Raw genomic sequence first — 16707 nt, 5'->3', positions numbered from 1 at the left:
GGGGAACGCTGGGTGGAAGGAAATTTGTGGCTCCTCTCAGATTCCAGAACTTTCTGCCACAGAAATGTGAGGAACATGTGTTTTTTTAGCCAAATTTTGAGATTTGCAAAGGATTCTGGGTAACAGAACCTGGTCTGAGCCCCGCAAGTCACCCCTCCTTGGATTCCCCTAGGTCTCTAGTTTTCAGAAATGCACAGGTTTGGTAGGTTTCCCTAGGTGGCGGCTGAGCTAGAGGCCAAAATCTACAGGTAGTCACTTTGCTAAAAACAGCTCTGTTTTCTGTGATATGTCCACGTTGTGTTTTGGGGCATATCCTGTCGCGGGCGCTAGGCCTACCCACACAAGTGAGGTATCATTTTTATCGGGAGACGTGGGGGAACGCTGGGTGGAAGGAAATTTGTGGCTCCTCTCAGATTCCAGAACTTTCTGCCACAGAAATGTGAGGAACATGTGTTTTTTTAGCCAAATTTTGAGGTTTGCAAAGGATTCTGGGTAACAGAACCTGGTCCGAGCCCCGCAAGTCACCCCTCCTTGGATTCCCCTAGGTCTCTAGTTTTCAGAAATGCACAGGTTTGGTAGGTTTCCCTAGGTGGCGGCTGAGCTAGAGGCCAAAATCTACAGGTAGTCACTTTGCTAAAAACAGCTCTGTTTTCTGTGATATGTCCACGTTGTGTTTTGGGGCATATCCTGTCGCGGGCGCTAGGCCTACCCACACAAGTGAGGTATCATTTTTATCGGGAGACGTGGGGGAACGCTGGGTGGAAGGAAATTTGTGGCTCCTCTCAGATTCCAGAACTTTCTGCCACAGAAATGTGAGGAACATGTGTTTTTTTAGCCAAATTTTGAGGTTTGCAAAGGATTCTGGGTAACAGAACCTGGTCCGAGCCACACAAGTCACCCCTCCTTGGATTCCCCTAGGTCTCTAGTTTTCAGAAATGTACAGGTTTGGTAGGTTTCCCTAGGTGGCGGCTGAGCTAGAGGCCAAAATCTACAGGTAGTCACTTTGCTAAAAACAGCTCTGTTTTCTGTGATGTGTCCACGTTGTGTTTTGGGGCATATCCTGTCGCGGGCGCTAGGCCTACCCACACAAGTGAGGTATCATTTTTATCGGGAGACGTGGGGGAACGCTGGGTGGAAGGAAATTTGTGGCTCCTCTCAGATTCCAGAACTTTCTGCCACAGAAATGTGAGGAACATGTGTTTTTTTAGCCAAATTTTGAGGTTTGCAAAGGATTCTGGGTAACAGAACCTGGTCCGAGCCACACAAGTCACCACCCCTTGGATTCCCCTAGGTCTCTAGTTTTCAGAAATGTACAGGTTTGGTAGGTTTCCCTAGGTGGCGGCTGAGCTAGAGGCCAAAATCTACAGGTAGTCACTTTGCTAAAAACAGCTCTGTTTTCTGTGATGTGTCCACGTTGTGTTTTGGGGCATATCCGGTCGCGGGCGCTAGGCCTACCCACACAAGTGAGGTATCATTTTTATCGGGAGACGTGGGGGAACGCTGGGTGGAAGGACATTTGTGGCTCCTCTCAGATTCCAGAACTTTCTGCCACAGAAATGTGAGGAACATGTGTTTTTTTAGCCAAATTTTGAGGTTTGCAAAGGATTCTGGGTAACAGAACCTGGTCCGAGCCACACAAGTCACCCCTCCTTGGATTCCCCTAGGTCTCTAGTTTTCAGAAATGTACAGGTTTGGTAGGTTTCCCTAGGTGGCGGCTGAGCTAGAGGCCAAAATCTACAGGTAGTCACTTTGCTAAAAACAGCTCTGTTTTCTGTGATGTGTCCACGTTGTGTTTTGGGGCATATCCTGTCGCGGGTGCTAGGCCTACCCACACAAGTGAGGTATCATTTTTATCGGGAGACGTGGGGGAACGCTGGGTGGAAGGAAATTTGTGGCTCCTCTCAGATTCCAGAACTTTCTGCCACAGAAATGTGAGGAACATGTGTTTTTTTAGCCAAATTTTGAGGTTTGCAAAGGATTCTGGGTAACAGAACCTGGTCCGAGCCACACAAGTCACCCCTCCTTGGATTACCCTAGGTCTCTAGTTTTCAGAAATGCACAGGTTTGGTAGGTTTCCCTAGGTGGCGGCTGAGCTAGAGGCCAAAATCTACAGGTAGTCACTTTGCTAAAAACAGCTCTGTTTTCTGTGATGTGTCCACGTTGTGTTTTGGGGCATATCCCGTCGCGGGTGCTAGGCCTACCCACACAAGTGAGGTACCATTTTTATCGGGAGACTTGGGGGAACATAGATTAGCAAAACAAGTACTATTGCCCCTTGTCTTTCTCTACATTTTTTCCTTCCAAATATAGGAGTGTGTGTAAAAAAGACATCTATTTGAGAAATTCCCTGTAATTCACGTGCTACTATGGTCACCCCGGAATTCAGAGATGTGCAAATAACCACTGCTCCTCAACACCTTATCTTGTGCCCTTTTTGGAAATGCAAAGGTTTTCTTGATAGCAATTTTTTACTCCTTATATTTCAGCAAATGAATTGCTGTATACCCGGTATAGAATGAAAACGCACTGCAGGGTGCAGCTCATTTATTGGCTCTGGGTTCCTCGGGTTCTTGATGAACCTACAAACCCTATATATCCCCGCAACCAGAGGAGTCCAGCAGACGTAACGGTATATTGCTTTCGATAATCTGACATTGCAGGGAAAAGTTACAGAGTAAAACGTAGAGAAAAATTGATGGTTTTTTCACCTCAATTTCAATATTTTTCTTTTTCAGCTGTTATTTTCTGTAGGAAACCCTTGTAGGATCTACACAAATGACCCCTTGCTGAATTCAGAATTTTGTCTACTTTTCAGAAATGTTTAGGTTTCTGGGATCCAGCATTGGTTTCATGACCATTCCTGTCACTGACTGGAAGGAGGCTGAAAGCACAAAAAATTGCACAAATGGGGTATGCCCCAGTAAAATGCCAAAATTGTGTTGAAAAATTGGGTTTTCGGATTCAAGTCTGCCTGTTCCTGAAAGCTGGGAAGCTGCTGAGTTTAGCACCGCAGACCCTTTGTTGATGCCATTTTCAGGGGAAAAACCACAAGCCTTCTTCTGCAGCCCCTTTTTCCAATTTTTTTGAAAAAAACGAATTTTTCACTGTATTTTGGCCAATTTCTTGGCCTCCTTCAGGGGAACCCACAAAGTCTGGGTACCTTTAGAATCCCTAGGATGTTGGAAAAAAAGGACGCAAATTTGGCTTGGTTAGCTTATGTGGACAAAAAGTTATGAGGGCCTAAGCGCGAACTGCCCCAAATAGGCAAAAAAGGGCCTGGCACAGGAGGGGGAAAAGGCCTGGCAGCGAAGGGGCTAAGTGCAGGGAAATGCTCACTTTCTAAAAGTGGCATTTCTAAAATAGTAATATTAAATCGAACTTCACCAGTCAGCAGGTGTTTGTATTACCATTCTAGCCATACTAAATATGACCTTCCTACTCCTTTCAGATCAGCAGCTTCCACTTCAACAATGTATGAGGGCAGCCCCAATGTTAGCCTATGAAGGGAGCAGGCCTCATAGTAGTGTAAAAACATATTTAGGAGTTTTACACTACCAGGACATGTAAACTACATAGGTACATGTCCTGCCTTTTACCCACACAGCACCCTGTTCTAGGGGTACCTAGGGCACACATTAGGGGTGACTCATGTGTAGAAAAAGGGGAGCTTTGGGCTTGGCAAGTACTTTTAAATGCCAAGTTGAAGTGCTAGTGAAGCCGCACACACAGGCCTTGCAATGGTAGGCCTGAGACAAGGTAAAAGAGCTACTAAAGTGGGTGGCACAACCAGTGCTGCCGACCCACTAGTATCATTTATTCTACAAGCCCAGGGCGCATATAGTGCACTCTACTAGGGACTTATAAGTAAATCAAATAGTCCAATTTGGTGTGATCCAAGGTTACCATGTTGAAGGGGAGAGAGCATATGCACTTTAGCACTGGCTAGCAGTGGTAAAGTGCGCAGAGTCTAAAAACCAGCAAAAACAGTGTCCAAAAAGTGGAGGGAGGCAGGCAAAAAGTTAGGGGTGACCACCCTAAGGCTGTCAGGTCTAACAGACACACACTCACACATTAATTCACAAACTCAGACACACACACACACAACACTCCCCACCTTCGCAACCTCCTCCTCTGTCGGAAGCCTGACTTACCTTGGTCGAGGAGGTCTTCCGGCAGAGAATGGGAAGGGGCACTGCTACCACCAGTAGCGCCCCACCACCAGAACAATGCCAGGCCATATTACTGCTCATAATATGGCTGGTGGCGTTCAATTGGTGTGGCGAGGCTGGTGGTAACAGTACCAGCTTACCACCGTCCGCCAGTATGATCACTGCCAGATTTCCACCCTTATTGTGGTGGAAGTCAGGCAGTGCTCATAATATGGTGGACTGATGGTAGCCCCGGTGACGGTATGGTGTTAGCCTTCGGCGCAGCGGTAGGTGGTTTTTACAGCCACTGTCTTAATGATGAAATGTATCTTTCACCTGTGTCTCCTTCTCTGTCTTTCATTTGTCCCTATCTCAGCTGCTTGTTGCCATCATCTGTAGCACCCTCTAACTCGGCTGTTTCCACATTCGCTTTATTTATTTTTCTCTCACACAGCCCTCTCTCCCTCTGCCTCTGTGTCTCGTGTATCAACGTAGCTGGCCCTAGTTGTTCGAGCCTGTTCACGCAAGGATCAGCATTGGCAATTCATCGTTGCCTACCATCATGTGAACCTACACGAACCTAGATACCTATCCATTGCATTGCTTAACGGATGGAGTGCTGAACCAGTTTTCAGATTGTATATATATATATATGTATATAGGTGTTGGCGCACACACATTACATGTGGTTGATTTTTGTATTGATTGTTGCACAAATACGAAAATAGGTGTTAGCTTTTTATGCAACGTTTTGTTATGAAACGAAACATACAACATAATTTGCATTCATTTTAGAGGTAACAGACAAATGTTTTATTTTACATTTCAGAAAATGCTAAATTACAGAATCCCAGCCGCAAACAATCAGTGTCGAGAAGTTTAAAACATCTTTTCCATTCTTCAAATAAGTTTGTGAAAACTTTAAAAAGGTCAGTAATAAATGTTTGATGTATAAGTATATCTCTGCACACACGGATAAAGTAAAAAGCTTAGGATATGATCCAGAGAAGTGTATGTACTGCTGATGTCGTTTTTATTTGTGATTCACTTTGTTCATTGTGATCAGTATCAGTGTAGATCGATAGATGTACACATGACATGACATGTACCTAATATGAATATTTATTTACATACAAAACTATTGGAATTCTCCAGTTAAAGTTAGCTACATAATATCTCAAATGGCATCATCAGTAATATAATTGATGGCATCTCATATAACCTCATCGATAAAGTCTCTGATGAGATCTCATATGACATCAGTAGTGATCGAGGTTTCAGAACACTGCAGCGGGGAGTGCGGTGTAGCCAATGGCCTCGCCACGTACCAGTACCTACTTTGCACCATAGAAGGAAAGGCACAGTCAAATTGTGTGGATTCGCAATTTAGGGGGTTAATGAAAATAGTGGTACAGCTGTTCGGCTGGATAATTTGCCCCGTATTTTTCACGCTTGCCACTTGTGTTCAGATTGTTTGAGAGGAATAGGTGCAAGATATGGCCTAAGGCTACATCTTGCACACAGGCCTCACTATGCGTAGCTGAAGTTGTTCTATTAATTTTTTGACGTCACGATTTGGGGTATTTTGTCACTGGCTTTCCACCGTTCACTCCTAGCATTTCATACACATAGCAAAGGGCCACATTCACTTCATTAGAGGTAGAGAGCATGTGCTCTTCAACTATTTCATTTCCTTTTCTCTCATCCATTAACTTTACATTATTTGGTAATGTTTTTATACAGCGCGCACTAATCCAGAGAACACCAGAGCGCTTTACATAACACAGCAACAGAATAACAAGTGAAACCGTGGAATGGAGTCGAACATCAACAAAATACACACCTAACACGGGCAGTAAGACACACTCTAAGAGCACATGTTCTAGGTGGAGATCAAAACTCAGTACAAATCTCAATGTCATATGTAGACAGTGTCATGCGTTTAACCTACTCGATACTCACCCATCCTGTCTCCGACATAGGGAGGCTTCACCTCCTCCATTTACAAGATTACCCCGGTGGCCATTAATTTGTGGTCTTAGTGCCTGTTGATCCAAGTCTTTAACTCCAGGTAAAAACAAGTGGGGGCTGTGTTTATCGAATCAGTTCACATCGTTAGTGTTCACCTTTGGAGGGAAGTGGTTAGGAAGCTACTTGCTGAGTTGGAAGATTTAAGTTGTCTTTTTACCACTGGAAGGGAGGACAGCGTTCACATATCTGAGGGAATCCAATTCCACATTTTATAAGCACGTTCAGAAAAGGACTGGTTCAGAGTTCAGCATTCCACGTTATCTAAAGGCCTAGTGTGTTTCCCTGCATATTTTGCATCCTAACCCTGGGTATGATCCAAGATTGCGCACACTTACTTTTGGAAGATATAGGGACTGAGTCCAGAGTGTGACTAAAAGCATCTTGCATTGAGCCCCCAATGAGTCAGAGGACATGCACAGTGGGATCTGTGATATAGTAATTTTGAGTATATCTGTGGTTTTGCCCCTTTCATCGAGTATAAACAGGCCATGTTCAGTTCCTTGCAGGAATAGAACATGGCCTTCAACTATTTCCTGGTGATATATTTCGAGATGTCATCGTTGATGTCATGTGCTAAGTTATGGACTGAGCATTGCAAGGATATAAGTTATAGATTTAGCTGATTACTACAATTGGAGATTTTCAGTGGCTTTTCGATTGTGCATTATAACTTTGAAGTCATCATTACAGTTACTATAATTTTGTAGGTGTTCATAGACAATGTGTTTCATGACACATATGGTAACCAGCTCCTTCACCACCCAAAACGTTGAGCACAGTCGCTAGCCATGCCTTCCCCTCTAGAACTTCTCATAGAACCCTTACACTACATCCTTCCTGGAGGCAGTGGGTGCACCCATTGCAGCTCTATGTGATTCCTTTTGTTTCTTAGAACCCAGGTTTCAGCTTCAGACAATTATTCCTGCAGCAGCGGGGTCATGTAGTTTCCAGGGGCGGGAGGAGTTTCTTGAAAAGGCAGTGAACATCCAGATCCATAGCTCTGCTGGTATGCTTTCCAAAAGTTTTTCATACACGAGTTGCCATCTAATGAATTTCCATAATTGTCCTTCGTTTTTGCAGTGTTTACATTGATTTTGTAGAATAGAGAAACAAATGAACATTCATGAGGTGGGGAAGGAAACAACATTTCCCCATGGATAGAAAAAATAGCTTAGGGATGTGCTGTCCTAAATGCAACTCTAATCCGGTGAATATTCTTCTGAGCATAATCTAGTTCTAAATCTACAATGTGTAGCATAGCTTTGTTAATCATTGCATGTCTGTTTTATTTTGAATCAGTCGAATATCTTTTAGTTTTTTTTTAAATTTCATTTAGTTATCTATTTTTAACCGATACAAACAGAAATACAATTGCATTGCAGTTTTGAATTTTATATTGTCACAAAGTGGTTATCAACACATCTTGGTTTGGTCTCAACACAGTCCTGAATGAAAGTCTGCTCAACCACTTATATCTGAGACATGAGCAGCAGACACGTCCCAAAGAACCTTGTGATAAGTTAAGAATATAACAAAATAACATTTCCAAACCATGTTAGACAGCTAGCAAATAATTAATAGACAGAAATACACAAACACAGTCACAATCAGATAACAGTAGCCCAAGTTATGGGTTATAAATGTTTAAGGCAAAAAGTGCAGAGTACTATTAAGCGCCATTGAAAAATATCAGTCCATTGTTGACCGAAACATAGCTGTGATATCAGGCCAAATGTGATAGAACAGAGGTAACCCCATTCAGTTTTTTTACCATGTAACTTAGTATACTTTATAGACTTAAATGTTTTCCATCAGGGCCAATTCGAACGCTAGAGCCCATAAGGCTCCCTCGCACTCAGATTTGTCATGGTCAAGTCCCACTGAAGCTGTTGATTTTGGTGCTAAAAGCTCCAAGCTGGACAAATCTGGATATTGTACCTGTGGAGGCCATTCAACTACTGGAATAGAGTTGGTTCCTCACCCTGGTCCAAAGTTTTTGCAAAATTCAAAGACGTAGTTGGTGGCTGCACTTTGTAAATGGAGGTCGTTTGAGGCCAGAGGAGTCAGGTAAGAAAAAGTGAGACCTCCCCCACCACTTAGGAAGAGGTGGATGCGAGGAAACAGGAGGTTGGCGAAGTGAAGGTTTCTGGTCAGTGAGTAGATGTTGATGTGGCCGTTCAGGAATTCAGGGTCTTGCTTGTGTATTGCGCTGTGTGTGTTAATGAGAAGAGGCTGCGTTTGTGAATGGGGAGCCCTTGGAAGTATTTGAGGTGTGAAGCTGTGTGTGTGGATAGTGGGGTTTGAGAGAGAGCCTGGCTGCTGCATTCTGAATGGAATGGAGTTTCTTGGGGAGGTCATTCCAAATTAGAAGTGTTTCCATATTCCAGTCTGCCGGTGATCGGGTCTTTAGCAAAGGATTTTCTGGTGTTTAGATGAAGCCACCTAAAAACTTCTTTGAGGATTTTAAGGCTCATATTTATACCTTTTTGTGCTGCATTTGCATCACTTTTTGATGCAAAAGCAGCGCAAACTTGCAAAATACAATTATATTTTGAAAGTTTGCACTGCTTTTGCATCCAAAGATTACGCAAATGCTGCGCAAAAAAAGTATAAATATAGGCTTTAGAGTCTAGAAGCAGGTGGAGGCCCGACTATGTAATCCCGGTTAGACATTAGAATTTGATTGTTGATCACAATCCGTATGTTCCTTATGGAGTTTGATGGGGAGGGTGTTGATCCTTGTTCTCATAGCCAACAAGTAGCAGACCAGAGGGAGGTGTCTTTTCTAAAGATGCCCAATTCCTGTTTGTGGGTGTTTCACCTCAGGCAGTTGCCCCTCATCTGGTTAACATCTTTGGATATTCAGTAGGCAAATTTGATCTGGGTGGCATAGGAAATGATGTTGAGTCAGTGTGAACATATGATGTTGGTGAACAGGACTGTGTATACATTGAGAAGTGTGGAGCTAAGCGAAAAGCCTTGAGTCATGTTGCAAATGTTGGTGATTTCATTTCTGAAGTATTGGGAGAGCTTGGAGGGATGATGGCAATGGAGATGGTGAGGAGGGATGTGAATTGCTCTACCCTGGCATAGATTTATTTTGAGTTGTTGCCCATGAGTTGGTGATAGATCTGGAGTGCTGATTTGCACATGGATGTTTATTCAAGGATCAGTATACTAATGTATTCACACATGAAATGGCGAAGGGACATAGGTAAGCAGGTCCCAGAGGTGGCTAGATTCCCTTTCTAATATATATTCATGCTTATGGAAGTCAGATAGGAAATAGAAATCTGTCCCATGGGAAGGATGGTATAGGCCACATGTATTAAAAAGGTGTCTAGATGACATATTATGATTTAAAGACCTTGGCCAGAATTGGCTGAAACACAATCTAATTGCAAAGCCTTCAACAATGTAAGGGTTTTCAAGGCAATTTCTTCATATTTCAAGGTGAATGACCTGCCCATGTATCACCTGAGACAATCAAAATGTTCCTTGCTGTGCAGTAATCTCTTGCCCATGCAACTTGTTCCAGAAACCACATATATATTGTTCTGCTAAAGTAGCAGGCAGATTAAACCAATTATACAAAGTATCTGTATTCACCTTACTATGTACACTGGTATGATCTAAAGGCAAAATAGCCAACTTTCTAACCTTAGCAATGAAACTGCATTTAGTAACTCCACAATCCGTGAAAGGTAGTGGCTCAGAATAAGGGGTCCCTAGCTTTCTGTTAATTAGATATTCTTTTAATTCGTTTCCTAAGGTTGTAGTCAATAATTACACCATAGTTGGCTATGAATGGTATAATACTAAGTTCTATTGATTGAAAAACCCCAATGAAAGTGTGTATATTCTCTCTATTTATAAGGGTGAATAAAAAAAAACCTCTGATGTAGCCCTCAAGTCTGCTGTAAGACCAGGTTCTGCACTTTTAATACAAGTTGACTCATAATCTACATCACTAGTAAAAAAAACAGCTAAAGAGCATTTAAATCCTGACTGCTTTTTAGTCTTAATAATACCCTATAGTAAAATGTAGCCAGTGTTCACTGCTAAGCAGAAAAAATAGTCATTCCATTTGGCTTACCCCTTAATGATATCCTCAGTGGAAGAGATCCTAATGAAAGAGAGTATGATGGAAAATGTCTAATTGATACTTTAAAAAAGGTCATGTTGTACTCCATTTCATTTCAGAATACATAACAATTTTACCACGTCAGAAATTGTCAAAATAAGAGGAAGGTGTATTTGGCTATCTTAGTACTACTATTACTTCAATTAGGATATATAGCACTCTTGCTGCTTTTGCCATGACAGAGGATCTGTTGTAGACATATCATCACACCTCTTGTTTACAAATTTTAAATGTATGGCTGATCTAGGTAAACAAATAGAGGTATAACTTTAGTCCATAAATTAAAACACATGTAAGCAAAGAGATCACCTAAATAACAGCTGTCTCATGGGAAATTAGTTAGGAAGAGGTGTAGTGTTACAATTTCTGATGTCATTATTTTATTCTGCTAAGAGGCATCTCCACTTCAAGGAGCATCTTGGTGCCCCACAGGCTATTTCCTGTGGGCAATGCCATTCACACGAGATAGGACATCTTGAAAATCCAAATTGATGATTTTGGACCTACCTCCTACCAGATTTAATCTCATTGGAGTGAACAGACTGATCTTGCAATTGTTTAGTACTGAAGCAAGTAATTGCATTGTCACTTCAGAATGCATGAGTAAATTCAATCAATCTCCATTCTTACCTATATCTTTCCACTAAATATAAGGAAATACAGATCATCTGCCTCACAGTAATTTGTATTATCTGAAACAGCACACGGATCTGTGAGAATCTGTGTTGTAGTCTCTGTTAAATCTGGCTACATGAGTAATGTGATCTGGGTGAACATCAACTATAAGTTCTCAGGGGACTCTTCTCAGTTAAATATCAGACTTTGTAATTGATGGTGATAAGCCCCTAGGATCAACATATGTCAACTCTTCTACAAGACTACTATTCCTTATGACAAGCCTTATTGGATCGCTCACCCATTAGATGGGGAAATTGCCTTAGGAACTAAAATAAACAATAGAGAGCATGTTCTGGCTGATGATGCATACATTGTTTTACATGTCTAGTCCAGTTCAGCACTTCCTTCTTTAGAGAGTGAACTTTTCAGTTTCATTATCTTTGAAAGAGAGAGATCACCCACCACAAAATCAGATGCTTTCAAATCATATTGAAATTAGATAGATGGAAACCCTCCCTTGTAGGTCGTGAGCATGTTCACGATTGGTATAAATATATAAATATTATATTCCCCTCAGTGCCTCTGCATTTATGCTATGTTTTGTGTGTTTGTATGTGCACATAGATAGATAAATAGAGAGGTAGATAGATAGATAGATAGATAGATAGATAGATAGATAGATAGATAGATAGATAGATAGATAGATAGATAGATAGATAGATAGATAGATTGAGTCAATTGAAAGTACCTAAACAAACTTTGAGGCCTAGTCTTCACTATGCACTGGTCCTCACAAAGATAGTATTTGTCTGGGCCTGTCAGGGGCTACACATGCTATGAGGACCAATCCAGGTCTCCCAGCATGGCTTGTACATGGGCCAGCACACACACACACACACACACACACACACACGCACACACACCCACTTTCTTCAGTTAAGCATAACCGGTGGGTGTCAACCGTTTTTACTGACATTTTCACCTAAATATAGTGTCACTTTTTTCAGTGAACTTCTAAGGTTTCTTTTAAACATAAAGTAAATTATTTTTACCATACCTACATATCACCTCACTTTAACCTTTTTACAGTGAATTTCTACTATTTTGTTTACATACAGTGAGATTTTAATGTCATATACCAACCCCCTGCCGCACACAGCTTTTGGCTGTTCATGGTGTGCTGTTAGTCATAGGGTTTGGCATATGGACAGGTCCTGCACCCTAAACATGCAGGCAGCCAACCCTTTTGATGCATATAGCCTTTGACCATGCATGTGCCCAATCTCCTCATGGGCAGCCAAACCGCCACTACACATGGCCTTTTTTTGTTCAATTGTTTGTGAATCCCCCTGGACTCTTCCTAGAGTTTCTCAGGAGCCAGATTGCTTCATTATTTTTAAATGCAACTACATTATTTGAAGTTGTGTGTCTGTAGGAATCTCTCAAGACACTTGCTTATCCAACCTCTTAGAAATCTATAAAGTTTGAACCTTAATTTCTAAAAGAATGTTGAACAGAGATGTACACCAAATTACAGAAAGCATGGTTCTTTGTAAAGATACAACTTTCTGTCAAATTTGGTGTAAATCTCTCCAGCTATTTTTCCTGTACCACTGTTTCAAGTTCCCTATGGAAATAGCTTTTTTGGGAAAGTTTAATGAAGATCCATCAAGTGACACCAACCTTAGTAGCAAAACAAGTTGCTGTCTGTCAATCACATTACTTGGGCATGTCCAGTTATCTATAAATTCTGAACTAATTTTTCACAGACTTCTTGACAGATTGACACCAAATTACAGAAATCATGTTTTTTAAGTAAAGATCTAATGTTTGGTGTAATTCTGTTCTGACGTTTTTCTCTGACTATGGAAATTGCATGGAGAAAACACATTTTGGGGCTCCACCTTCTTTCTGTCCCCAATTGACAGATCACCCCAAATTTTCCAGGAGGGAGCTGAGATGAATGAGGCTATTTAAAGAAAGTTTTATGACGATTCTGCAAAAGGCAAATTTATTACCAAACTAAATACCATTTCCTATGGAAACATGATCCTAAATATAACTGTACTGTGGAGACCACCACTTGATAATATAAGTTTATCGCATGGTTAAACCATGTGGTTTTGAAGCTCATATTTCACAGAAAATAGATATAACTGTGAATTATTTATTTCCAGTGCTGAATTAAACTGCAGGAATTTTAGCTTCCCTAAACAAATACTAACAGATGATTAACACAGCATTACCTCTTTATTTCAGTAAAAAAAACGCTTTCACAGTGAAAGTGGTGCTCTTAGGCCATTAATCAGATCACCTTACATGCCTTGCAAGACCATCCTTGATGCAAACACCCGCCAATGAATCTTTGTAAGTGAGTGAATATAAACATTGTAAATGCAGAATGATGATGGAATAAAGTTACACTGTCATTATATGTGTCTCGTTAAACCTACTGTATTGTGCCAATGTACTACAAAAGACAAGAATATTATAACATGGCAGTTTCTAATCCCCTCGTAAAGCACTTTGCATTTAAAACTTGGTTTATAATAATACATATTGTTGCATAAAACACGTCATCAGCAAAAAACACACATTTCTCAAAACAATTACAGACATACAAGCAGTCTCAGGCAAACAATGAATACTAGACAAATGAACCTAAATGTTCTAAATCTTTCTAAACAGCATTAATTAATACATTCTGAAAAAATACATTCCATTTGTAATAAGGTCCTTTTTTCATGTTAGAGTTCAAACTGACCACATGTTCCATATCTGATAAGATGCTCTTGAATTTTTGTACAATGCCTTTGCCCCCAAAATTCCATAAAATTAATTGCTGTAAATTATTTTTCTCCATGTTTAGAACATCTCCCTTTGGCACAGAAAAGTCAATATAATATGAAAAATCAAACACATATATAATTTCCCTGAACACTGCAATTATTTTTGAGAACTCTTTATACCTGTAGCTTTTCTGGTAAATGAACAAATCATTGTTCAGATCAGACCATTGTCTTCATTAAAGCTCTTAACATAAACCTTGTAACAGCTTGTATTGATTTTCTGTACACAGACCCATTTAACATTGCCTTTTTTGCTTTCAGGGGAATTTATGTAGCAGTAATATTTCATTACAAAGACAGCATGTTAGTAACCAATGAAGATCAAATACCAATTGTAGAAATTGACGACTCTTATACCAGTTCAATTACACAAGATTTTCTGTGGTTCACAAAGGTATGGTATCATCCTTGTTTGGTACATTTTCATGATCATTGGAGAATAAACTGTATGTGGTTTTCATAGTATTAATACACTTGCAGTTATACAACTATTATGTCCAAAATATTTATCTATGTGAAGTTAACATTTTAAAATGAACTTATCATTCACATGTAAAATTATGATGTTAAAAATAATTAACTCTCTATCCAATAGTGCATTAAAGTAAAGTCACATTATATATTGGTGTTGTTTAATGTATCACAAACATATTCATATGTTTACTTGTGTGTGAATATTCTCATGGTGCATGGTAATAAACAGGCTGCATGTTTGAGTCACATCAAGGCTCAATCAGCCTCCAATCTAGTTGTGGGATATATAGTGAGTGCCAATAAATTAAGTAATAGTAATTGCCGATATTAAATTTGCGGTGTTAGCTTCAGAGCTATAATTCCTATTTACCACCTGGTATGATCAGGTGTTAAATGTGAGTGGCAGTTAGGGGCAGTGGCATTGAATGAGGGTTCAGGGCTGCTTAGGCTGTGAGCCAACACAATCTGTGATCTTTCTGTGCTGTAGAAGGAGGTTGGATCGTGGCCAAGATGTGTATTTGCCCGCCGATGGTGCTCAAAATATAAGCCTTTTTTTTCAGCTAGATTTTCTGATCAGACCCGATGTCTGTGCACATGATAAATCTGAGTACTGGAACATTGGTCCATATGATCAGGTACAGCAGTATCCCACAAGAGAGATACCTCTCTACCTGATTCATAATTGTGGCCCTATTCACTAAATTATTGCTTTCACAATATAAATTGTTACACGTAGACAGTGATCGAGAACTGATATAGAAGTGATATAGAAGATTATACCAACTGTATGCTCAACTCAGTTGTTATAGTGCCTCATAATACAATGGTCATGCTTCATCAAATATTAAACCTCCCTCATGAACTGCAAGTAATTGATGTCTTGCTGCTAAGCGTCTGCGATCTTCATAAAATTTGTCAAATAGAACTCCTCCTTAATTTCCATATCGCTAATATGGGTGAAAACTTTCACCATCACCCACAGTAGTGATATTCCCAGTTTTTAATTCTAAGATATTTTTACAAAACTTTATCAGGTGCGCAGCAAAAACCTTTTATTTCAAAGGACCCACGGGCGCCCAGGCTTGACCTGATGAATGTCAACATATTCAGCCTGGCTAAGTTTGCTCCTGTAGTAGCTCCAGACATATATATTGTTTTTTGTGTACCAATTTGTCACTTGTAAACTACATACCAAGGACAAAACCATATCTTGATATAAACAATGTAACAGTAAAGACGGATGAATGTTTTGTAAAAAATACAGCTTTTTAAGTCATATCTGGATGACAAGAGAGAATGGTTTACAGCAGATGAAGCAGGAGATGGTTTCAAAGTCAGGGAGCCAGAACTGAAAAAATTTGCTCAGCTCAAGGTTTACAATAAATCATTTCACAAATTCTATCCCAAAGCGAACAGATAACTAGGTCAAAGTAGGACATATTCTGAGACAGCTATATATGTTGCAATCCATGAAAGCACACTTCGACGAGGGGGAAGATTTTAAATTCTGCCCTTTTCCTCAAAGGTAGCCAAAATATAGCAGACGTCATAGGTATTGTGTCAGAATGTCTAAAGCAACACATGTACAACCAATACTTCCAATTATTACTTCTAAAAGTAAATATTTAAAAAAAGGAACATGGTTCTTGTTCCCAAATATATTGAAATAAGGACTTTGTGAAACATGTGTAGAGTTTAAGAGGTAGGTGTTAACAGTACCGGGTATAAAATGTAGGGTACAAGTGTAAACGTTATGTTGTTAGGATATGGGAGTAAAAGTATTAGGTTAAAAGCATGGGGTTTAAAGTTAAGAGTTAAAGGTATAGGGGATTAGGGAAAGGTTAGAGGCACAGGGTTAAAGATTTGGGATAAAGTATAAGGAGGTGGTAAGACATTGAGGGTTAGGTATTATGGGCATAGGTTTATGAACACAGTTTGGGGAATAGGGTTAAGGATTCAGAGTATAGATTTGAGTGGTTAAGAATTAGGACTTAAGGGTATGTGATTAGGGATGTGGGCTTAAGAGTTTAGTATACAGAGGTTAAAGATATATGGTTGGAATAAACATGTAGGTTCTTGGATAGAGAGAACAGGTGTTATGTGTAATGAGAAGAGAGTTGGAGAATAAGGATAAAGCCATAGATTAACTAGGGTTAATGGTATGGGGTTCAGAGGACTGAAAATAGGGTCAATGTTATATGAATATGGATGTGCAGGATGGGCTTGAGTCAATCAATCAATCAAACATTTGTAAAGCATGCTACTCACCCGCTAGGGTCTCAAGGCGCTGAGGGGGGGGAAGGACTGCTACTGCTCGAATAACCAGGTCTTGAGGCATTTCCTAAAGGTCAGGGGGTCCAATTGAAATAGTTAATTTACTTATAGGCCCCTAGTAAAGTGCCACTACATGTGCCCAGGGCATGCAAATTAAAGCTACTAGTGG

General features: G+C 40.3%; 1 protein-coding gene across 1 annotated transcript in view; it reads left to right on the top strand.

Annotated features, from left to right (window-relative positions):
• ANKFN1 (ankyrin repeat and fibronectin type III domain containing 1) overlaps positions 1–16707 on the top strand; it is a 1012473-nt gene that overhangs the window by 593920 nt on the left and 401846 nt on the right. The window contains exons 8-9 of the mRNA XM_069202026.1: positions 4978–5077; positions 14052–14184. Of these exons, the coding sequence (XP_069058127.1) occupies positions 4978–5077; positions 14052–14184 (233 nt within the window). The remainder of the gene's footprint in view (positions 1–4977; positions 5078–14051; positions 14185–16707) is intronic.

The sequence above is a fragment of the Pleurodeles waltl genome, chromosome 7 (assembly GCF_031143425.1).
Source record: "Pleurodeles waltl isolate 20211129_DDA chromosome 7, aPleWal1.hap1.20221129, whole genome shotgun sequence".
In the NCBI taxonomy this organism is placed as follows: domain Eukaryota; kingdom Metazoa; phylum Chordata; class Amphibia; order Caudata; family Salamandridae; genus Pleurodeles; species Pleurodeles waltl.
The sequence above is the reverse complement of the archived record's forward strand: the minus strand, read 5'-3'. Positions and strand labels throughout refer to the sequence as shown.